Source organism: Coregonus clupeaformis, chromosome 12 (assembly GCF_020615455.1).
Source record: "Coregonus clupeaformis isolate EN_2021a chromosome 12, ASM2061545v1, whole genome shotgun sequence".
Classification (NCBI taxonomy): Eukaryota; Metazoa; Chordata; class Actinopteri; order Salmoniformes; family Salmonidae; genus Coregonus; species Coregonus clupeaformis.
Genome location: NC_059203.1, coordinates 24313985 through 24339165, shown reverse-complemented (window position 1 = coordinate 24339165; position 25181 = coordinate 24313985). Strand labels below are relative to the sequence as shown.

Sequence of the window (25181 nt, the reverse complement as noted above, 5' to 3'; positions counted from 1 at the left end):
ATGACATCTACAAATATTCTTAATACAAATGTCTAAGACAAATGTCAAAGAGAATAACAACACACAGTTGAAACCATTTTTGCAAATTGGCTTATACTCCCCTATCATCTTGGCGATCTCACCGCATAGTTACAGGGTCAGGGAGTTAGAGGGCTAATCCTTAGGGGGAAATCCCGACCATCCAGCAGACCCAATCTGGTGAGATTTGTATTGAAGCAAGACAAAAACAAAACAAACAAAACAACACCAACAATACACGCAAAACAAACAAACATACAAACAAATCATTCACTTCTTCCCTTTTGACACTCACATCGTGATTCATGCATCCCAAAATAAAAACAACACTGCTGGTTAAATCAAAATAACAAATACAATTAGAATTACAAGCCTTGATAACTCCATCTTAAAATAATTGTATCCCATAAGGTAATTCAAGGAATGATAAAATAGACTAGAGACAAGTTTCCCTCATTCAGGGGCAGCGCTCTCTCTCTCTCCTTCTCGTGGTCCAAATCACACATTGTACTATTGATAAATTATAAACTTCTTCCTAATTATCAGTGTTTACATATTACCTTTAAATCTCACCCAATGTCTCTAGCTTTTCTAGTGAGGGTGATCAGGCCTCACCAGAAAGTCAGAACAGAGGTCAGAGGTCATTCAACTCCACTAAGTGAGTGTTTCTTTCCTTTTTCTTTCCCTGTACCTCAGACATTATTTAAAGACATTTCAAACATTGGGTTTGTCAGTACAGGGATCAGGGTACCTTTATACTAACTGTTCTCCCAAGGCACCTGCCTCAAAAAGCATTTCAAAGGGAGAGATATAGAATAATTGGTAAACTCATCAGAAAACTTGGTAGTGGTAGAAAGAAAATAAACATGTACTTAGTTTGCACTATGCTACATCTTAATCAGTCCTAAGAATTCTTAATCTTAATCGAGTTTACTGCATCTTGGGCAGGAAGTCTTGATAAAATCATGTGTATACAGAATCATACTTCAGACACATCAGATGATACAGTGTCCTGTTAAGTGGAATAGGCACCTTCTAAAGTAAACAATCCCAAAGTCAATACTTCGTAGAGCCACCTTTTGCAGCAATTACAGCTGCAAGTCTCTTGGGGTATGTCTCTATAAGCTTGACACATCTAGCCACTGGGATTTTTGCCCATTCTTCAAGGCAAAACTGCTCCAGCTCCTTCAAGTTGGATGGGTTCTGCTTGTGTATAGCAAACTTTAAGTCATACCACAGATTTTCAATTGGATTGAGGTCTGGGCTTTGACTAGGCCATTCCAAGACATTTAAATGTTTCCCCTTAAACCACTCAAGTGTTGCTTTAGCAGTATGCTTAGGGTCATCCATCATTTCTTCAATTCTGACCAATTTCCCAGTCCCTGCTGATGAAAAACATGGCCACAGCATGATGCTGCCACCACCATCCTTCACTGTGGGGATGGTGTTCTCGGGGTGATGAGAGGTGTAGGGTTTGCGCCAGACATAGCATTTTCCTTGATGGCCAAAAAGCTAAATTTTTGTCTCATCTGACCAGAGTACCTTCTTCCATATGTTTTGGGAGTCTCCTGTAAGGGTTGGTGTTTGGGGAGTCTCCCACATGCCTTTTGGTGAACACCAAACGTGTTTGCTTATTTTTTTTCTTTAAGCAATGTCTTTTTTCTGGCCACTCTTCTGTAAAGCCCAGATCTGTGGAGTGTACGGCTTAAAGTGGTCCTATGGACAGATACTCTAATCTCCGCTGTGGAGCTTTGCAGCTCCTTCAGGGTTATCTTTGGTCTCTTTGTTGCCTCTCTGATTAATGCCCTCCTTGCCTGGTCCGTGAGTTTTGGTGGGTGGCCCTCTCTTGGCAGGTTTGTTGTGGTGCCATATTCTTTCCATTTTTTATAATGGATTTAATGGTGCTCCGTGGGATGTTCCAAGTTTCAGATATTTTTTTATAACCCAACCCTGATCTGTACTTCTCCACAACTTTGTCCCTGGCCTGTTTGGAGAGCTCCTTGGTCTTCATGGTGCCGTTTGCTTGGTGGTGCCCCTTGCTTAGTGGTGTTGCAGACTCTGGGATCTTTCAGAACAGGTGTATATATACTGAGATCATGTGACAGATCATGTGACACTTAGATTGCACACAGGTAGACTTTATTTAACTAATTATGTGACTTATGAAGGTAATTGGTTGTACCAGATCTTATTTAGGGGCTTCATAGCAAAGGGTGTGCATACATATGCACGCACCACTTAGATTTTTTAAATTTCACCTCACCAATTTTGACTATTTTGTGGAAGTCCATTACATGAAATCCAAATAAAAATCCATTTAAATTACAGGTTGTAATGCAACAATATAGGAAAAACGCCAAGGGGGATGAATACTTTTGCAAGGTACTGTATACCCGATACACACAAATCTAGGTAAGGAATGGAATTAAGAATATTTACATATATGGACGAGCAATGACAGCAAGTCCGGGCTCTGGCTGGGCCACTCAAGGACGTTCAGAGACTTGTCTCGAAGCCACTCCTGCGTTGTCTTGGCTGTGTGCTTAGGGTCGTTGTCCTATTGGAAGGTGAACCTTCATCCCAGTCTGAGGTCCTGAGCGCTCTGGAGAAGGTTTTCATCAAGGATCTCTCTGTACTTTGCTCCGTTCATATTTGCCTCGTTCCTGACAAGTCTCCCAGCCCCTGCAGCTGAAAAACATCCCCACAGCATGATGCTGCCACCACCATGCTTCACCGTAGGGATGGTGACAGGTTTTCTCCAGACGTGTCGCTTGGCATTCAAGCCAAACAGTTCAATCTTGGTTTCATCAGACCAGATAATCTTGTTTCTCATGGTCTGAGAGTCTTTAGGTGCCTTTTGGCAAACTCCAAGCGGGCTGTCATGTGCCTTTTACTGAGGAGTGACTTCCGTCTGGCCGCTCTACCATAACAGCCGGATTGTTGGAGTGCTGCAGAGATGGTTGTCCTTCTGGAAGGTTCTCCCATCTCCACAGAGGAACTCTAGAACTCTGTCAGAGTGAACATCTGGTTCTTGGTCACCTCTGACCAAGGCCCTTCTACCCCATTGCTCAATTTTGCCAGCGGCCAGCTCTAGGAAGAGTCTTGGTGGTTCCAAACTTCTTCCATTTAAGAATGATGGAGGCCACTGTGTTCTTGGGGACCTTCAATGCTGCAGAAATGTTTTGGTACCCTTTCCCAGATCTGTGCCTCGACACAATCCTGTCTCGGAGCACTACGGACAATTCCTTTGACCTCATGGCTTGTTTTTGCTCTGACATGCACCATCAACTGTGGGACCTTATATAGACAGGTGTGTTCCTTTCCAAATCATGTCCAATCAATTGAATTTACCACAGGTGGACTCCAATCAAGTTGTAGAAACATCTCAAGGATGATCAATGGAAACAGGATGCACCTGAGCTCAATTTTGAGTCTCATAGCAAATGGTCTGAATACTTATGTAAATAAGGTATTTCTGTTTTTTGTTTTTAATACATTTGCAAAATATTACAAAAACCTGTTTTTGCTTCGTCATTATGGAAATTGAGGAAATTGTTATTTTTAATCCATTTTAGAATAAGGCTGTAATATAACAAAATGTGGAAAAAGTCAAGTGGTCTGAATATTTCACGAAGGCACTTTATGCCCTGTACTGACTGTCCCTGTGACATCAACTAGTCAAAATGTGAAACCTGTTGTTTAACAAATCTGCTTGGTCCTTCAAAAAGTTGGTGCCTGCTTATCAGCCCAATAGTTGGTACTAAAAACATTTACTTGGATCTACTTCAATTTTGGACACAGTTCCATGTAATGGAAACAGATGGTTGTTTTAGATGACATTACCTTCTTACTTAAATTACTGGTGTTACCCAAACTATAGAATTGTGTAATAATAATTGGATATTGTCAAAAACCTTGTTTTTCAATTATTCATACCTCTGTCCCAAATGTCCCACTATGTCCCTTACAGCCTGTTTGAGTTCAGTGAGTACCAAATATTTTCACTGGCAGCTTATCTACAGTGGGGGAAAAAGTATTTAGTCAGCCACCAATTGTGCAAGTTCTCCCACTTAAAAAGATGAGAGTGGCCTGTAATTTTCATCATAGGTACACGTCAACTATGACAGACAAATTGAGAATTTCTTTTCCAGAAAATCACATTGTAGGATTTTTAATGAATTTATTTGCAAATTATGGTGGAAAATACGTTTTTGGTCACCTACAAACAAGCAAGATTTCTGGCTCTCACAGACCTGTAACTTCTTCTTTAAGAGGCTCCTCTGTCCTCCACTCGTTACCTGTATTAATGGCACCTGTTTGAACTTGTTATCAGTATAAAAGACACCTGTCCACAACCTCAAACAGTCACACTCCAAACTCCACTATGGCCAAGACCAAAGAGCTGTCAAAGGACACCATAAACAAAATTGTAGACCTGCACCAGGCTGGGAAGACTGAATCTGCAATAGGTAAGCAGCTTGGTTTGAAGAAATCAACTGTGGGAGCAATTATTAGGAAATGGAAGACATACAAGACCACTGATAATCTCCCTCGATCTGGGGCTCCACGCAAGATCTCACCCCGTGGGGTCAAAATGATCACAAGAACGGTGAGCAAAAATCCCAGAACCACACGGGGGACCTAGTGAATGACCTGCAGAGAGCTGGGACCAAAGTAACAAAGCCTACCATCAGTAACACACTACGCCGCCAGGGACTCAAATCCTGCAGTGCCAGACGTGTCCCCCTGCTTAAGCCAGTACATGTCCAGGCCCGTCTGAAGTTTGCTAGAGTGCATTTGGATGATCCAGAAGAGGATTGGGAGAATGTCATATGGTCAGATGAAACCAACATTTTTGGTAAAAACTCAACTCGTCGTGTTTGGAGGACAAAGAATGCTGAGTTGCATCCAAAGAACACCATACCTACTGTGAAGCATGGGGGTGGAAACATCATGCTTTGGGGCTGTTTTTCTGCAAAGGGACCAGGACGACTGATCCGTGTAAAGGAAAGAATGAATGGGGCCATGTATTGTGAGATTTTGAGTGAAAACCTCCTTCCATCAGCAAGGGCATTGAAGATGAAACGTGGCTGGGTCTTTCAGCATGACAATGAACCCAAACACACCGCCCGGGCAACGAAGGAGTGGCTTCGTAAGAAGCATTTCAAGGTCCTGGAGTGGCCTAGCCAGTCTCCAGATCTCAACCCCATAGAAAATCTTTGGAGGGGAGTTGAAAGTCTGTGTTGCCCAGCGACAGCCCCAAAACATCACTGCTCTAGAGGAGATCTGCATGGAGGAATGGGCCAAAATACCAGCAATAGTGTGTGAAAACCTTGTGAAGACTTACAGAAAACGTTTGACCTGTGTCATTGCCAACAAAGGGTATATAACAAAGTATTGAGAAACTTTTGTTATTGACCAATTACTTATTTTCCACCATAATTTGCAAATAAATTCATTAAAAATCCTACAATGTGATTTTCTGGATTTTTTTTCTCAATTTGTCTGTCATATTTGATGTGTACCTATGATGAAAATTACAGGCCTCTCTCATCTTTTTAAGTGGGAGAACTTGCACAATTGGTGTCTGGCTAAATACTTTTTTCCCCCACTGTATTTGTCCACAGGAAGCTTATCTCTAACCCAAACACCAAATGGCATCTTCTAATTTAGTCAGTCCCAAGGCTCAATCCCTCTGTTTGTCATGCGACCTTGTATTTAAACATTTTTTTATTCAAATTACAAAGACATTGCATTATTAGTGCTATCTGAAAGCTACTAATGTTACCATTCACTTTGTTACTTTCACGAGTCTCCAAATCTGTTTCCTTTAACTAGGACTCTTTCTTCCCAATAGGACGACCCTCTCAATCACTACTGCTAATACACACGGATCACTCTCAAACAATGTTCTGCTTATACCCCTATTGCAAGGTTTCAAAACAAAACAAAACAAACATGATAACTTTCTCCTTATTGGAAAGCACTGTTTTCATTTTAGTCTACCCTAACATTGTTACTCTATATATTTATTACCAATTTTTGTTGGATATTTACTTTCTGCTTCACACTTTTTAAATGTCTATTATTTTAAGATTTATATAATACTTTCACTATAACTGGGCTGGCACTGTAGATGGAGTGCTCTGTCCATACTAAGTCTGGAACCTGAGACAGGATAGACTGCGAAACAGAGCCAGTTTCCGACTCCGTCTCGGGGAGTGGTTCAATTTTGCCTACTCACGAATCGGTTTAGAACTTCATCATTGGGATTTTCAACGAAAATTCAATCGGGAGTACAATAAATTGCAGCTTTAAGTTTAGTTAACAAGTCTCTACTTGTTCAACATTCATTGGTTTTATTTAACAGGGCATGGGTATTGTTTCTAAATGTATTACCCGGGGTGGAGGAAATCTCATAAGCGTTTATAGTTTTATTGGTTGGGGGTAAGTCAAGTCCCGTACCTTTACCTGTCACGCCCTGGCTCTGGGGACTCTTGTATGTTGAGCCAGGGTGTTAGTTTCTTTGTGTAGTGTCCATGTTTCGTTTTCTATGTTCTGTTCTAAGTTATGTGTTTCTATGTTGGCCGGGGTGGTTCTCAATCAGAGGCAACGAGAATGTGCACTTGTGATTCGTGGGATCTTGTTCCGTGTAGGTTTGTTTGCTACCGAGGACTTCACGTATCGTTTTGTTGTTTTGTTGTGTTATTGTTGCTAAGTACTCTATTAAAGAAGATGTACGCATATCACGCTGCGCCTTGGTCCACTCATTATGACGATCATGACAGAAGATCCCACCAAAACAGGACCAAGCAGCGTGTCCAGGAGCAGACAGCCTGGACTTGGGAGGAGATCTTGGACGGGCAGGGGTCCTGGACTTGGGAGGAAATCCAGGCTGGAATGGATCGCCGTCCGTGGGAGGAGACGGTGGAAGCACGCCATAGAGAGGAGCAGCGGCGCCAACCGGGCCGACGTCGGACACACAAGAGGCAACCCCAATAATTTTTTTGGGGGGGGCACACGGCATGGACGACGGGGCTGCTGAAGGCAGCTACGGGGCGAGTTTGGGGATTAGGAGAGGAGGCCACCGGGTTTGGGGGGCTGGAAGGGAGGTTGGCGGAGCCTAGAGGTAGAGCAGAGCCAACTCCCCGGACTCAGGCTAGGCAGCGTGAGACTGGGCAGGTTCCGAGGTATGCGGAGCTGCGTACTGTGCCGCGAGTGGTCCGGCACAGTCCGGTACATCCTGTGCGAGCACCACGCACGTGTCGTGCTAAGGTGGGCATGCAGCCAGGATGGAGTGTGCCGGCTCAACGCTCGTGGCCTCCAGTACCCCTCCTCGGTCCCGGATATCCTGCGCCAGTGTCACGTGCTGTAGTGCCAGTACGAGTACACAGCCCTGTACGTCCTGTGCTGATGCCTCACACAGAGTGTGTAAAAATAAGCATTCAGCCAGGACGGGTTGTGTCAGCTCTTCGCTCCAGACCTCCAGTCCGTCTCCACAGCCTGGTCCGGCCTGTTCCTGTTCCCCGCACCAAGCCTGTGGTGCACGTCGCCACCCCGGTCCGGCCTGTTCCTGCCCCTCGCACCAAGCCTGTGGTGCGCGTCGCCAGCCCGGTCCGGCCTGTTCCTGCCCCTCGCACCAAGCCTGTGGTGCGCGTCGCCAGCCCGGTCCGGCCTGTTCCTGCCCCCTCGCACCAAGCCTGTGGTGCGCGTCGCCAGCCCGGCCCGGCCTGTTCCTGCTCCCCGCACCAAGCCTGTGGTGCGCGTCGCCAGCCCGGCCCGGCCTGTTCCTGCTCCCCGCACCAAGCCTGTGGTGCGCGTCGCCAGCCCGGCCCGGCCCGTTCCTGCTCCCCGCACTAAGCCAATGGTGCGCGTCGCCGGCCCGGCCTGTTCCTGCTCCCCGCACCAAGCCAGTGGTGCGCTTAGCCAGCCCGGTCCGGCCCGTTCCTGCTCCCCGCACCAAGCCTGTGATGCGCGTCGCCAGCCTGGCCCGGCCTGTTCCTGCCCCTCGCACCAAGCCGATGGTGAGCGTCGTCAGCCCGGCCCGGCCTGTCCCTGCTCCCCGCACCAAGCCTGTGGTGCGCGTCGCCAGCCCGGTCCGGCCCGTCCCTGCTCCCCGCACCAAGCCTGTGGTGCGCGTCGTCAGTCCGGCACAGCCCGTGCCTGCTTCACCGGTGCCTGGTCAGGTACCGGTCAGCTGCTCCACACCGGAGACTAAGCAATCCGCTCCACCGATGTCCAGTCCAGCTCCAGGCAGCGGGGCCAGACCAGACCAGGAGCGCTATGGGGGGGTTGTTAGAGGGTGGTGGTCACGCCCGGAGCCGGATCCGCCTCCGAGGTGGAATGCCCACCCGGCCCCTCCCCTGTTGGGTTTATGTTGGCGCGGTCGCAGTCCGCGCCTTTGGGGCGGGGGTACTGTCACGCCCTGGCTCTGGGGGCTCTTGTATGTTGAGCCAGGGTGTTAGTTTCTTTGTGTAGTGTCCATGTTTCGTTTTCTATGTTCTGTTCTAGGTTATGTGTTTCTATGTTGGCCGGGGTGGTTCTCAATCAGAGGCAACGAGAATCAGCTGTTGCTTGTTGTCTCTGACTGGGAACCATACTTAGGCAGCCTTTTGTGCACTTGTGATTCGTGGGATCTTGTTCCGTGTAGGTTTGTTTGTTACCGAGGACTTCACGTATCGTTTTGTTGTGTTATTGTTGCTCTATTACTAAGTACTCTATTAAAGAAGATGTACGCATATCACGCTGCGCCTTGGTCCACTCATTATGACAATCATGACATTACCAAAAGTGGATATGCGCCAATCTTTGTCTGAGACTTTATTTCCCAGACCCTATAGACAGTCATACAATGCTTAAACCTTATCTTTATCAAATGATCCATAAAGGGACCACCCTGAACTTCTCTGAATACTTTTTTACACCACTTACGTATGTCTGCGTGTGGGTGTGTAAGTTGTATATTATAAAAATAAAAAAAAATGCATTGTTACTTTATCAAATCTCTAGTAACCCATTATACTCTTCTTCACAAATTCCTCCTTTACACTAGTGTTCTATTCATACAGGTATTTAAATATTTACACTAGTGTTCTATTTAACAGCATAATCGGGAATAGTACTCTCTCCTTTCATATCTGGACATACAGAATCCCTATATAACGTTATAAATCAACTTAGGTATTTACATCCACACCACCAGCAACAATCACAGCGCAGCCAGCCCGAGAGGTACACATATCAAGTTCTCGAAGAAATCTCAGTGTCCGGGGGCGTCAATGAACAGCCCTTACCCGTCTCAGCTGTTACCCTCTCAAACTTTTCAATGGCTTCTCCTGTCAGTGCTCACTACCTGTAGATTGACAGGCGGTGGTGGACATAACCCCTAGATAACGTTATAGATCGAAAAACTCAGCTCACACAGAACTGGAAAACTCAGCTCACACAGAACTGGTTGAGGTATTCATTCAGACACGCACCTCTTTCACAACGGGGCTAGTCCCCTGACAGCTCTCATTCACTCAGTACTTAATAGTAATAATATATCTTAATATCTAAAATTAAATCCTCTTACTATCCAAATTTCAACTCTCTTATTGTACACATTTCAATCAGCTTAATATCCAACTTTCAACCCTCTTATTATCACACATTTAAATCCTTTGTTGAACTCAGCTTACCACTTATTATCCAAATGTCAATCTCTTAACACTAATAATTTGTCTTATTATCCAAATTTCAATCAGCTTAATATCAAAATGTCAAACATTTTATTATCCAAATTTCAATCAGCTTAATATCAAATTTTCAATCCTTCTATTATCCAAATTTCAATCAGCTTAATATCACATTTTCAAATCCTTCTATTATCCAAATTTCAATCAGCTTAACACGTCCTTTCCACACTCACACAAATCTCACATCCACTCCTATAATCCAAATTTCAATTATCTTATTATCCAAATTTCCTTTCCACGCCCACACAACTCTCACATCCACATTCACTTAGTACTATTCCCAAACACATTCAGTAATCTCCCTTATTACTCCATGTGCATCTTCAGCGATTCTCTTATCGTTACTTCCTATGCACCATATGTATCTTCAAAGGTTCTCTTGCCGCAACTTCCTATACATATAAAATAACACCTCTTGCTATTACAGTGGATGCAGACTATGTAGACACTTCAAATAAATGCCTGCAGACAGCTGTCAGTTGGGCTTTTTCATGGTACCTTTCCTGCCCTCGTTCTAGCCTTCTCCTAAGACTAGCTCTAGCCTTCTTCTTAAGACTAGTGGTACCTTTTTATGTTTATATTTATTTTTAAACAAATTCATTTAAATTGACTTACTGAAATTCAGTCGCCGTGTCCCTCAATTGTTTGCAGATTATGTGTCTCCTCATGGGCAGCTCGCAGTAAGGGTCTGGTCTGGTCTGGTCCTCGTCATCTTTTGGTCAGACAGGAATTTCCCTCACGCTTCATAAAATTTGCCACAGGTTTTCCTCGCAGACCCTCACTGGAAAGCTCTGCAGGCAGAATCAATAATCTAGTTTGTGACGCCATATTGCCGTGGACATTACCACCAGGGACACCTGAAGTCAATACTAAATGAATCATTCGTTATTATCAGCAAGCTGGAGAGGTTCCAACAAACTTAATGCACCATAGTACACGTTGGTCGGGAGCTCCGTCAGGGCAGTCCCGTTAGTTATCTTATATACTGCTTAAACAGACAAGTTATATTTGCATGATTTAGCTTATTCATTATTCATAACTAATTCATCATTAACGTTTGGTTCATGCATGTGACCGACCAATACCTCATGAGGCTTCTTCCCTCCAAGCTGAGGCCTTGAAACTGAGACACCCATTTCGGTTCTCAAAACAATGTTCTGGGCGTACTGCTAAATTGCTTATACTGATAGTGAGGATTCCTCCCAGGCACGATCAATCAGTCACTAGCATGAAACCAGTCGATGGTTATTAGAAATTGGTTATTAGAAAAGCACAAACATTTATAGTCCATAGTTGTCCTGGTTGCTGTTTCCCTAAACCATCCTATCAGCCCGGAACAAACAGAGTGCACCATGTCTCCTAGCTAGACAAACAGCAACATGTTATAATTTCACGTTTGGGGTGAAAGACCGACTGGTCAAAGCTTTTTGCTCCTTTGAGTGTGTGGGCATGAATGATTCTAGAGGGCAGTCAAACAACAAGTAGGTGTAACCAGTCCGAGACCAATCAGGTTTTAGATATACTAGTCTTGAGTTCTACTGGTTATTATGTATTCATAAATGGTGGGATTGCTTGTGTGTACAGTGTGTGTGTGTGTGCACGTGAGTGTGCGCGTGAGTGAGAGAGTGAGTAATCGAGTGAGCGAGTGAGTAAGTGAGAGAGTGAGCGAGTGTGTGTGTGTACAAATGCAGTCTTGTTTTATGTACAAGGCATGCCACAGTATAATGGAGGGATATCAGTGCTAGTTATAAAATGCCACTCTTAAATGCTAAGTTGGGATGCAAAAATGATTAAGGCATCATTAAATGCTAATTTGGAATGGAAATTGATAAATGCAATGCTTAAATGCTAATTGCTAAACAGTGTTGATGGTGTTTCCTGATCCTTTATAGAACAGGGACTGGGACATCTACAGCTTTCACGTCAACTCCACAGTGACCAGTCGCTATGCAACCACTATTATCACCAGCCGGGTGGCCAATCGGATCGACCAGTCACAGGAAATAGAATTCCATGTCAAGATTCCCAAGAATGCGTTCATCAGTCAATTCAAAATGTACAGTATGCCTAAATTAATATTTCACTGTCTAACATGATAGTTTACACACACACATATTACACACATGCTCACGTATAGAGCAAATATCTCCCTCTCTCCCTCTCTCTCTCTCTCTCTCTCTCTCTCTCTCTCTCTCTCTCTCTCTCTCTCTCTCTCTCTCTCTCTCTCCCTCTCTCCCTCTAACCCTCTCTCTCTCTCCCTCCCTCTCTCCCTCTCTCTCTCGCTCCCTCTCTCTCTCTCTCTCTCTCTCTCTCTATCTCTCTCTCTCTCTCGCTCTCTCTCCCTCTCTCTCTTCCTCAGGACCATTGATGGGCAGACGTATGATGGGGTTGTGAAACAGAAGGAGGAGGCTCAGCAGCAGTACACTCAGGCAGTGTCTCGTGGCCAAAGTGCTGGCATAGTCAGGTGTGTGTGGGTGTGTGTGCAGGGCCGGCCCTAGCCAATAAGCGACATAAGCGGCCACTTGTTTGTGGAACTCAGTCAGGGTCTCAACCTGCTGTTGAGAGTTAGAATAGTATAATACACAAGGTTCAATTTCTAAATTTGGTAGTGCATCAGCAGTTTTCCTCATCAGTCACTTACAGTCACTCAATTAGCCCATGTCAGCAAAAATATTTTAGATTCTTTAGATTGTAAGGTAAGGTAATCTAGCCAGCTATCTAAACCTTGTAGTGGGGCCGGCAGGTAGCCTAGCGGTTAAGAGCGTTGGGCCAATAACCAAAAGGACTAGGTGAAAATTATGTGATGTGCCCTTGAGCAAGGCACTTAAACATAATTCCTCTTGTAAGTCACTCTGGATAAGAGCGTCTGCTGAATGACAAAAAAGTATATAATATATATTTTTTAGGCCTAATCATAATCAAAATACCATCCGGGTACGCAGGGCATGTGTTCAGGAGCCCTGACCTCCAGAGAGCCCCCATTGATTTTGTTAGTCACTCTCACTCAGACATCATATGAACATGGCACAGGTCATGGCAAAATGTGAAGAATTTAAATTAGTTTTAAAACTGCAACATTTTCTCTCAGCTCCATAGCAACGTGTAAAATTGCAAGAAATGTAACACTGCAAAATGTTCTCTCCGCTGTCAAGAGGGAGGCCACTCAAATATTTTGCCTGAGAGGGTGGGGGGGGCAACTAAATCTAACTAAGGGCCCCCAAAAGGCTAGGGCTGGCCCTGTGTGTGTGTGTGTGTGTGTGTGTGTGTGTGTGTGTGTGTGTGTGTGTGTGTGTGTGTGTACTGTATCTGTGACTACAGTATGTGTGTGTTGGTGTGTTAGACTGTGCCTCTTTTATGTCTCCTCAGTTCTGTGGGGAGGACCCTTGAGGAGTTTAAGACGTCTGTGACTGTGGCCGCGCTCAGTAAGGTGACCTTTGAACTGACCTATGAGGAGCTGTTGAAACGCCGACTGGGCAAGTATGAACTGCTGATCCACGCTCGACCCATGCAGCCTGTCGCTGACTTCAAGGTGAGAGAGAGAACAGATCAAATCAATGAACATGGATTGATGAGTCATTCCATTTGAGGTTGATGTTGTATTTTCTTTATTTTTCCTCTTTTCCTTCTCTTCCTTATGGCCAGATTGACGTGTACATCAATGAGCGACCAGGCATTAACTTCCTGGACATAAAAGGGGGACTGAGCACCAAAGCGCTGGCTAATGCCATCACCAAAACACACGCTTCTAGTGAGGTAATGTCCACAACAGAGTAATGTAGTAACGCTGCAGCCCGTCTGGTGTTCAACCTTCCCAAGTTCTCTCATGTCACCCCGCTCCTCCGCACACTCCACTGGCTTCCAGTTGAAGCTCGCATCTACTACAAAACCATGGTGCTTGCCTACGGAGCTGTGAGGGGTACGGCATCTCCTTACCTTCAGGCTCTGATCAGACCCTACACCCAAATGAGGGCACTACGTTCATCCACCTCTCTGGCCTGCTAGACCCCCTACCTCTACGGAAGCACAGTTCCCGTTCAGCCCAGTCAAAATTATTCGCTGCTCTGGCACCCCAATGGTGGAACAAGCTCCCCCACGACGCCAGGACAGCGGAGTCACTGACCACCTTCCGGAGACACTTGAAACCCTACCTCTTTAAGGAATACCTGGAATAATATAAAAGTAATCCTTCTACAACCCCCCCCATAAAAACTAAAAACTAAAAGTGGTTGTCCCACTGGCTATCATAATTTGAATGCACCAATTTGTAAGTCGCTCTGGATAAGAACGTCTGCTAAATGATGTAAATGTAAATGTAGAGCTAACCAAAATGAATTCAAACCTTGAAATGAATTAAATTCTAAACAAATTCAATTTAAAACATTCAAAAAGATGTAGACACACATGCATCATTTCAAAACCTATTCTTCGCACCACTGTGATTTTCATATCTCTCTGCATGTTAATGCTAATACGAATTAGCTCATGCTAAGGAGGTAAGCTAAACAGGCTGTGTTTTTAAAAGGCAGAAGCCTAAACTACCATCCTCTCCCAGGGGCGTCATTTCAGCTAAACTTAGGGTGTGGCAAAGTGACAGCTTGAAGCTACAGCAACAAATTGATAATGGCTGGAGTCAATTATGCTTTGGGGACCACGTTTTTATTTGCTTTGTCATTTTTAGGGGGTGGGGGGTTACAGGTACAATATTCATGTAAATTTACACACTTAATTTATACCACATGTACATGAAGGTTGCCACTCTATAAATATATATATATAAGAATACATACATAGAAATGTTCATATTGATCACATAGGATTTTGTAATAATACAATTGGTATGTAAAAAAAGAGAAACAAAACCAATGTTATATCAAATGTAAGCTCATTTACTGCCTTTCTACACAATAAAAAATTAAAAAAGCCAAATTGACTCCAGCCATTATCATCTTGTTGCTCTAGATTCATCTCAGTCAATAGGGGACTTTCTACAAACACACGTCATACAAGAACTAGCTGCTACACACTAGCTCAGCACCAGGATTAAAACTCCTAGTTTGTTTCATGTCAAGTCAAACAGCAGTTACCTAGCCAAAGCCATCTATACAGCCATCTTTACCTCTGCACTGGTTTGAGAAAATGTCAAGCTGTTCCCTGCAGCTGTGTTGATGCGCTCTTAATAAAGTCAGCCTAGCCAGCCATAAAAACAGCCTTCCCTCCTGCTCCCAGGCGTCCGCATGGTACCAAAGTCAGCCAGTTTATACCACTAAACTGCATTTGCCTTTTAATCGGGATTGGAATGATTTTAGAAGTCTATTTGAAATTGTTGGTGTTGAGCTAGGTTATGGTGACTGCCAATTGACGCCCCTGCCCTCTCCCCAGGCCTGGGTACATTTCTACCCCAGCAAGGAGCAGCAGAGCCAATGTGACAGCTGTGGAGAGCAGGGCCTGAACGGAGACCTGGTCATTGTCTATGACGTCTACAGGAACACGTCCATGGGAGATCTCAAGGTACACTTCTTCCACCCTCTTCCTGTCATTCATTTCTTCATCTCTACCCTGTCTTTTCATCACCATCTCTGATTCTCTCTTCAGGAGTCAAAAGGGTATTTTGTCCATCACTTTGCTCCCAGTGACCTACCACGCATACCAAAGAATGTAGTCTTCATCATCGATCGGAGTGGCTCCATGCATGGCAGGAAAATGGAGCAGGTTTGTTTGTGTGTTTTTTGAATGTGTTGCCTGTTGTAATGTAGCTAAAGGTTTAACGATTGAGCAATGTACACATACATACTATTCAATGCATGGGACAATTCATTTTGATTGATTGGTTGATTGATTGCATTTTGATTGTATTTTGATGCACTGTGATCTGTCAGACCCGTGAGGCCTTGTTGAAGATCCTGGTAGACCTGGTAGAGGACGACCACTTTGGCCTAATCACCTTCGACTACTCTGTGTCTACCTGGAAGAAGGAGCTGCTGCCGGCCAACCAGGAAAACCTGGAGGCTGCCAAGAGCTTTGCACGACACATTCACGACAGAGGAGGTACAATTATTATGGTAACACTTTACATGACACCTAGCGTCATAACACGTTATGACAAGGTCATAACCATGTCATAATAGGTCATAACAGCTGACATAACTTGTCATACCTTGTTATAATATGGTCATAACACTGTCAGGACACAGATATACAGTATTTTGAGCTGTTGTGACATATATTGAGATTATTTATGGCTGGTTATGACACCTACATAAGAGTGTCAAAACCCACAAAACCTACTATACAAGGCAAAACATTCCATTACACCATAGCCTACGTGTCAACAGTATGTTTATGTTATCTTTTATTTTATTTTATTGACCATATTAAATTATAATTGTAATTGCGCACACATTGATGTCAGACATGCTACCTACCCCAATGCTCTGTTGCTGATGACTGGGATGATTGCAGGAGCAGATTTCAGGAGCAGGACATGACACCCTCTTTTTGACTGATAACTGATTTAAGGTCATGTATGTGATAGGCCTATCTGGCTTATATGATTATGATGGTCATAATGCTTCTTGACAGTGTCATAAAGTGTATTTTCTTAGTCCAAGTAAGGTGATACAGGATGGTCATAATGCTTCATGACAGTGTCATAAAGTGTATTTTCAAGTTATTTAAAATATGATGGAAAAAGAACATGACTGTAAAGAATTCATTACAACAACAACAAAGGATTTAAGAATAAGCTTTCAAACAGAAGGAAACTTATTGGCAGGGAATATTATGACAGGTTATGACAAGTTATTTCAGCTGTTATGACATACTAGTTATGACACTGGGTGTCAAGTAAAGTCTTACCATTATTACTTACTTACTTACTTAATCCTCTTCCCTATTTTCAAAGATTTCCAAAGCTGACAGTACAGTTAAGGTGTATTAGCATTTTGTAGCACTTAAAGTCTGCGTTTACATAGGCAGCCCAATTCAGTTCTTTTGCAAATTATTTGCATATCTGATAATTATCTGATCTTTTTCCTAGTGTGTAAACAGAGATAACCACATGGAATCTGATCATTTAACCTCCATATGTGGATGTGAATCCTGATACAAACCCGATCCTCCATATCAGTGGCGGTCAGTGCCGTTTAAGATGAGGGAGGATGATAATTTATTTAATGAGTATGGCTTTATTTTTATTACAGCATATTGGACGACTGTCATTTATATTCCATTCACCCAGCTCAATGTAACATCGATAGGTTTAGGTTACTATATGATATTCAAATTTTCACTATACCCATCATGAGGTTGCTACAACCTTGAGTAATCAAGGTGACAGACAGTGACACATTCAATACCGCCTTGCCCACTCTTGCCTGCATCTAGCTGATCTAGGGTGTAATCATTAGTCCAACAGTTGCAAACGAGAGTTTCTATTGGACAAATTCAGGTATGTTTATCCCCATTTCGTTCTATTTGCTTCCATTTAAGAAATGTTTTTCAACAGAATCGGTGGAATAAATACACCCCTGATTACACGCAAACACAGTTAACTTTCACAAGAGCCAAATACAAACATCATGATCACTTTGCTCGTTAATTCCTTCTCGCATCTACGCGCTCTTCTCTCACCTTTTCCCTTTGCTTTTGGACTTCAGTGCACAACACATCAGCTGTCTGTGACCAGGCAAAAAAAACTTTCTAAGACAAACCTTCATATCATAACCGCTAACCGCTACACACAGCCAACATCATTGTCCACATATTAGCTAGCTAACGTCATAGTCAACATAGCTACTAGATCTCGCTTTTTAAGCAGACTGAGTAGTTTACTAACTATGACAGAACCAACACAGTTTACAAGTTAAAACAATTCTACTTACAGAATCAAGCAGGATCCTTCCAAGACTATTAGTTGAAATGGACGGCCCCTAACTAGACGTCCGCAGTCGCACTAAAAATAGGCCGATGGCCTCGGGTCGAGCGCCAAGGCCTGTTCTTCCGGGAAGTCACAAAATTAATTTTCCAGGACACTCGGTTTCCTATATATAATGTTTTTCTTTTTTTTGATTATTTCTGCTGTACCGGACAATTCCACAGGGTGGTGACCCGCTGTATATGGCAAATTGACATTTCATCACCAAATGGACATGGCCGTTTCTCGTAAACAGAACAGACTTCAAAAACTTGGTGAGCAGAGGGGCGGCAAGATGTACTTTTAGCCTGGAAACAGATGACGTCGAGGCCACAACACTCTTTGAGTTAATTCACATTTTCTGGGATTAAAGGTCGAAAACGGTAATACAGCACTCATTTGTCCGCTGCACATCAAAGTACATAAACCTATCGTGTAAGGGAAAAAGAACCAGCCATTTATCTATCGTAGTTTACGAGAAATCGTACAGTCATCTTCGTGATGTTTTTTGTAGAAAAAAGTTATAGATCCAGTTGAGGCGTGTTAAGGCGAATCTGTTAAGGCAGGTTTGGAGCTCTATGTGATTTCTGTGATTTTATGTGAATTTCTTTACAGTGTCCATTTGCCATATGATATATTGCCAGTGCTAATATTTCATATTGCAATTGGACAGACTCACACAGTCCTGTGTACTTCAAGTATTCTTTTGAGACCCAAAGAACCACCCATAAGCCCAGGACACAGAGACAGCACCCATAGAGACATGCTCTAGCCTGACAACTGCTCACGCTGCCAATCAGACCTCTGAGAAAAACTCACACACACAGCCAAGATGGAGTGACACAGTGTGTGCTTACAGACGCAAGGAGCCTGCAATAGATACCGTCGAACCATCAAAGAACCGTCAGACCTAGAGTTCTGAAACTTTATAAAATTGTTCTATAGCTTAGGTTGGTACTGCTCTAGGAGGTTCTCCGGCCGAGAAACAGCCTCGTCCATTTGCAATATATTCATTTCATTTTTAACATCATGAAAATGACGACATTTAGAAAAGTCCCAGAATCACAAGACTAGGTGCATTGAAACTGCCTCGGCCCTTAGAAATGGACCCTACAAGTTTCTGGTCGATTGCTCATTCAGGGACCCCATAGCAACCCCCGAAAAAAGTACATTTACAGAACTAATGAAGGTTGCTGCTCGGGCGAATGACCAATCGAGACAAAACTCAAGATTCGGGTTCGCCTCAGCTAGGCCTACACATAATGTCAGAACTGGACCCGCAGCTCGAATGTCACTACATGTTTTAAGGTTTTTTATGGTTTTAACAGAAGGCGCTATACATTTTGGGCCGGCTCTGACATATGTGATAGTTGGCTTCTAAATGAGTTGGACAAAGGGAGTTTGGTGTTAGTATGTATCAGTTTGGTGTCAGTGTGATATCTTATTGACTGATGGCTGACTGTCAAATTGCAGTATAATATATTGTTATTGTCCATATGTTATATTGCTAATGGACAGTGTCCATTTGCCATATGATATATTGCCAGTGCCAATATGTTATACTGAACATATTGGCACTGGCAATATACCATATGGCAAATGGCCACTGTCCATTTCCAATATGTTTAAACAGGGATTACCATCACCAAATGGACTGGCTGAAATCAACACCACTATCGTCTCTAGGCCATTCCGAGTTCAATAAGGTGCCCCACTTGACCATAGCTCGCTCGGTCTGACCGCACAGACTGTGCAAATAAGAAGGCCTGGAATGAAGCCTAACTAATAGTGATTTCAACATGCTTTTGACATTTTACGGCCTCTGGGTCATGCAGAGACACGCCGTTTTCAACTGGGGTCATCGGGGGTAGGTTGGCGTGGACAAGCCACAGAGTTATTCTAGATGCGTGTGGCGGTTCATGTGGTTGAACACATCCGAGTTTCTCCCTTAGAATAACATTGGTTTACAGGTTATGCTCTAACTCTGCTTCTGTGCATGCAATTTGCAAAGTTCCTTTTGCCACGTGTTCAGGGTCAAGGTAGCTCTACAGATATCAATATGAATAGAGTACATGGTCCCCTTCATATCCTAAATGGGAAGTATGAACTTGCAATATATCATATGGCAAATGCCATTGTAACATATTGCAATTGGACAGCAATCAAGTCAGCCATCTCATTGCTTAAAATCATCATAAACAGTCAAAGGACAGCACATTTGAATTGTATTTGTGTATAGTGTCCCAGTAGTGGACTTTATTAGTTTAAACCCTTTAACTGCATGTCCAATTCGTGATGTTATATTTGTGATGTTATACTGGACATATTGGTACTGGCAATATATCATTTGGCAAATGGACACTGTCCATTTCCAATATGTTTAAGCAGTGATTTACATTCACCAAATGGACAGATTGAAATCAACACCAACGATCGAGAGAGAGGATCCAGTATCACTGCTAGGCCATCCCAAGTTCAACGAGCCAGACAATTGGGCATTTCAGCAAAGTAACAGCATGTCCAATTCATGATGGTAAATGCCCATTGTAATATATTGCTAATGGACAGTGTCCATTTGCCATATGATATATTGCCATAGGTTTGCCTTTTTGTCCATTGGCAATAAATTACTCTGCTAATTGGACAGTCCATTACACATAATACATGCCAGGCTTAACATGTTATCAGTATATATTACAATGGGCATTTACCATCATGAATTGGACATGCTGTTACATATATCAATTGGACAGTGTCCATTGCCAATGTATATCAATAAGGACTTCCCATTATGAAATGGACATGCTGAAATGAACACCAACAAGACATCCTGATTTCCTATGACTTCCTATGATCAAACATGACAGATAGACCTTCTCGGTTGATTCAGGACTTAACATACTGAGATATACCATTTGGTCATTATATAGGCCATTTGGACATGGTTCACTGACTTTTGGGTTTGGAACTGACTTCCTATGATCATAAATGGCAAATGGACATAACTTTCTGATTTAGTACTTTCAATACTTACATATGCCATTTGAACATTATATATACCATTTGGACATGGTTCACTGACTTTTGGATTCAGAACCCGACTTCCTGTGACCATATATGGCAAATGGACATAACATCCTGATTTAGTACTTTCAATACTTACATATGCCATTTGGACATTTCATATGCCATTTGGACATGGTTCACTGACTTTTGGATTCGGAACCCGACTTTCTATGATCATATCTGGCAAATGGACATAACATCCTGATTTAGTACTTTCAATACTTACATATGCCATTTGAACATTATATATACCATTTGGACATGGTTCAATGACTTTTGGATTCAGAACCCGACTTCCTGTGATCATAAATGGCAAATGGACATAACATGCTGATTTAGTACTTTCAATACTTACAGTGAGGGAAAAAAGTATTTGATCCCCTGCTGATTTTGTACGTTTGCCCACGGACAAAGACATGATCAGTCTATAATTTTAATGGTAGGTTTATTTGAACAGTGAAAGACAGAATAACAACAACAAAATCCAAAAAACGCATGTCAAAAATGTTATCAATTGATTTGCATTTTAATGAGAGAAATAAGTATTTGACCCCTCTGCAAAACATGACTTAGTACTTGGTGGCAAAACCCTTGTTGGCAATCACGGATGTCAGACGTTTCTTGTAGTTGGCCACCAGGTTTGCACACATCTCAGGAGGGATTTTGTCCCACTCCTCTTTGCAGATTTTCTCCAAGTCATTAAGGTATCGAGGCTGACGTTTGGTAACTCAAACCTTCAGCTCCCTCCACAGATTTCCTATGGGATTAAGGTCTGGAGACTGGCTAGGCCACTCCAGGATCTTAATGTGCTTCTTCTTGAGCCACTCCTTTGTTGCCTTGGCCGTGTGTTTTGGGTCATTGTCATGCTGGAATACCCATCCACGACCCATTTTCAATGCCCTGGCTGAGGGAAGGAGGTTCTCACCCAGGATTTGACGGTACATGGCCCTGTCCATCGTCCCTTTGATGCGGTGAAGTTGTCCTGTCCCCTTAGCAGAAAAACACCCCCAAAGCATTACGTTTCCACCTCCATGTTTGACGGTGGGGATGGTGTTCTTGGGGTCATAGGCAGCATTCCTCCTCCTCCAAACACGGCGAGTTAAATTGATGCCAAAGAGCTCCATTTTGGTCTAATCTGACCACAACACTTTCACCCAGTTCTCCTCTGAATCATTCAGATGTTCATTGGCAAACTTCAGACGGGCCTGTATATGTGCTTTCTTGAGCAGGGGGACCTTGCGGGCGCTGCATGATTTCTGTCCTTCACGGCGTAGTGTTTTACCTATTGTTTTCTTGGTGAAGATGGTCCCAGCTGCCTTGAGATCATTGACAAGATCCTCCCTTGTAGATCTGGGCTGATTCCTCACCGTTCTCATGATCATTGCAACTCCACGAGGTGAGATCTTGCATGGAGCCCCAGGCCGAGGGAGATTGACAGTTATTTTGTGTTTCTTCCATTTGCGAATAATCACACCAACTGTTGTCACCTTCTCACCAAGCTGCTTGGCGATGGTCTTGTAGCCCATTCCAGCCTTGTGTAGGTCTACAATCTTGTCCCTGACATCCTTGGAGAGCTCTTTGGTCTTGGCCATGGTGGAGAGTTTGGAATCTGATTGATTGATTGCTTCTGTGGACAGGTATCTTTTATACAGGTAACAAGCTGAGATTAGGAGCACTCCCTTTAAGAGTGTGCTCCTAATCTCAGCTCATTACCTGTATAAAAGACACCTGGGAGCCAGAACTCTTTCTGATTGAGAGGGGGTCAAATACTTATTTCCCTCATTAAAATGCAAATCAATTTATAACATTTTTACATGCGTTTTTCTGGATTTTTTTATTGTTATTCTGTCTCTCACTGTTCAAATAATACTACCATTAAAATTATAGACTGATAATTTCTTTGTCAGTGGGCAAACGTACAAAATCAGCAGGGGATCAAATATTTTTTTCCCTCACTGTACATATGCCATTTGGAGATTTCATATGCCATTTGGACATGGTTCACTGACTTTTGGAAATCGGAACCTGACTTCCTATGATCATATATGGCAAATAGACATTACATCCTGCTTTAGTGCTTTCAATACTTACATATGCTATTTGGACATTTCATATGCCATTTGGACATTATATATGCCATTTGGACATGGTTCTGTGACTTTCGGGTTCGGAACCCGACTTCCTATGATCATATCTGACAAGTGGACACTTTGCCCATTTGGAGTATAATACGTGACAAGTTAACATTTTGACCACTTGCAGTATAATATGCCTGATATGGACATAACATAGGCCTTATGGACAAACTCGCATAAAATAAAACAAATCTATATCCATACGGTTCTTTAGTAATGTATAATTGAGACAAAAGTTTTTATAATTGGTCATTTCACCCTTGAGATTTGACTTTGGTGTCCATTTGCAATATACTTTCTGACGGTGGAGCGCGCTCGCACCCGTAGGATTTTTTTATTATTACACTGGCATTTGCCATATACATTTTTCAATATGTTTTGCACCATTTGGCGCCCATTTGAGTGGTATTTGCAATGGTATATATGTTTCGTCCAAAATGCCATTCATTTTGGTCCATTAGGCATATGCTTTCCTGTCTCAGAGCTCTACGGACAATTCCGTCGACCTCATGGCTTGGTTTTTGCTCTGACATGCACTGTCAACTGTGGAACCTTATATAGACAGCTGTGTGCCTTTCCAAATCCTGTCCAATCAATTAAATTTACCACAGGTGGACTCCAATCAAGTTGTAGAAACATCTCAAGGATGATCAATGGAAACAGGATGCACCTGAACTCAATTTCGAGTCTCATAGCAAAGGGTCTGAATACTTATGTAGATAAAGTATTTCTGATTATTATTTTTTAAATCCATTTTAGATTAAGGCTGTAACGTAACAAAATGTGGAAAAAGTCAAGCGGTCTGAATACTTTCTAAAGTCACTGTATGAACAATAGCCTAGTTAGTGACAATAGGAGCTAATACATAGATGTGTTGTCCTCTCTCTTCTCTTCTTAGCAACCAACATCAATGCTGCTGTGTTGGAGGGCACAGCCATGCTGAACCGAAACCCACGAGAGGGTTCAGCCTCCCTCCTCATACTACTCACTGATGGAGACCCAACCACAGGTACACACACACACACACGCACACACACACACACACACACACACACACACACACACACACACACACACACACACACACACACACACACACACACACACACACACACACACACACATACATATACGCACACAATAATAGCCAATCTCACTTTCCTCAGGTGAGACCAACCTCGAAAAGATCCACAAGAATGTAAAGGAAGCCATTGGTAAGAAATTCCCTCTCTACTGTCTCGGCTTTGGAATGGATGTCAACTTTGAGTTCCTGGAGAAGATGGCACTGGAGAACAGCGGTGTGGGACGCAGAATATATGAGGACTCTGATGCTGCTCTGCAGCTGCAGGTAAGGGAACACACACTGTGAGGCAGTGTATTCACACTACAGTCCCTGCACTACAATGGATTTGAATTATTTCTTACAAATCTCAACATCATTTGAGACTGTAACACAACAAATGGTCAAAATGGTCCCGACTGAGCTTCATTAGCTGGAATATTAAAGGGCCGAACCAACCTTTAAAATGCAATAAGATCTTATCTCATCTAAGTAGGCTTGACTGTTGTTTCCTGATTTCCTAAATGTAGATTATGTGAGAGGAAACGAGGAGGAGCAGGGGGCGGGACTAATAGCCTCTGTACTGTATGATTGACAGGGCTTTTATGAAGAGGTGGCCACACCCCTATTGACGGACGTGCAGATGGTGTATGTGGGTGGGGCTAACCTGACCCAGACCAACTTCAGCCAGTACTACAACGGCTCCGAGATCGTGGTGTCTGGTCAGATCACCGACAACAACATAGAGATGTTCACTGCAGAGGTCATAGCCATATCGGTGAGGTCACCTCTACTCAGCTCATAGGTCAGATCACTCCATACTGCCCTGGTCTTTGTTTTGTATGTTCTTTTGATTTTGAAAGCAATGCAATGTTGATTAAAAAAAACATAACTCCATATGAGTACTTTAGAGATAGTTCAGCCAAATGTCAAAATGTTCAATGCACTGTAATTAATTTTTTTTTTAAATCAACTTAAAGTAACTGTTTCCAGATTTCTATGAAATATTACCTACTGTATAACTTACAATATGAGTGAAATCGCTTTTCTTCCAGCAGCTTTTCTGTATTGGAATAGTGTGGGTGTACCTCAACAGAATGGTGTGGGCTTATACCGGTCATTAAAAATGTCATGCAATTAGACCACTGACTGGCCAGCTCATCCTCCTGTAGACCACTGACTGGCCAGCTCATCCTCCTGTAGACCGCTGATGGCCAGATCCTCCTCCTTAGGGAGATTACTTCATATTCTAT

General features: G+C 43.1%; 1 protein-coding gene across 1 annotated transcript in view; it reads left to right on the top strand.

Annotated features, from left to right (window-relative positions):
* Positions 1-25181, top strand: part of LOC121578071 (inter-alpha-trypsin inhibitor heavy chain H3-like) — a 45216-nt gene that overhangs the window by 3749 nt on the left and 16286 nt on the right. The window contains exons 2-11 of the mRNA XM_045223764.1: positions 11648-11811; positions 12115-12219; positions 13122-13284; positions 13398-13508; positions 15135-15263; positions 15348-15464; positions 15632-15800; positions 23767-23877; positions 24035-24216; positions 24527-24706. Coding sequence (XP_045079699.1) covers positions 11648-11811; positions 12115-12219; positions 13122-13284; positions 13398-13508; positions 15135-15263; positions 15348-15464; positions 15632-15800; positions 23767-23877; positions 24035-24216; positions 24527-24706 — 1431 coding nt within the window. The remainder of the gene's footprint in view (positions 1-11647; positions 11812-12114; positions 12220-13121; positions 13285-13397; positions 13509-15134; positions 15264-15347; positions 15465-15631; positions 15801-23766; positions 23878-24034; positions 24217-24526; positions 24707-25181) is intronic.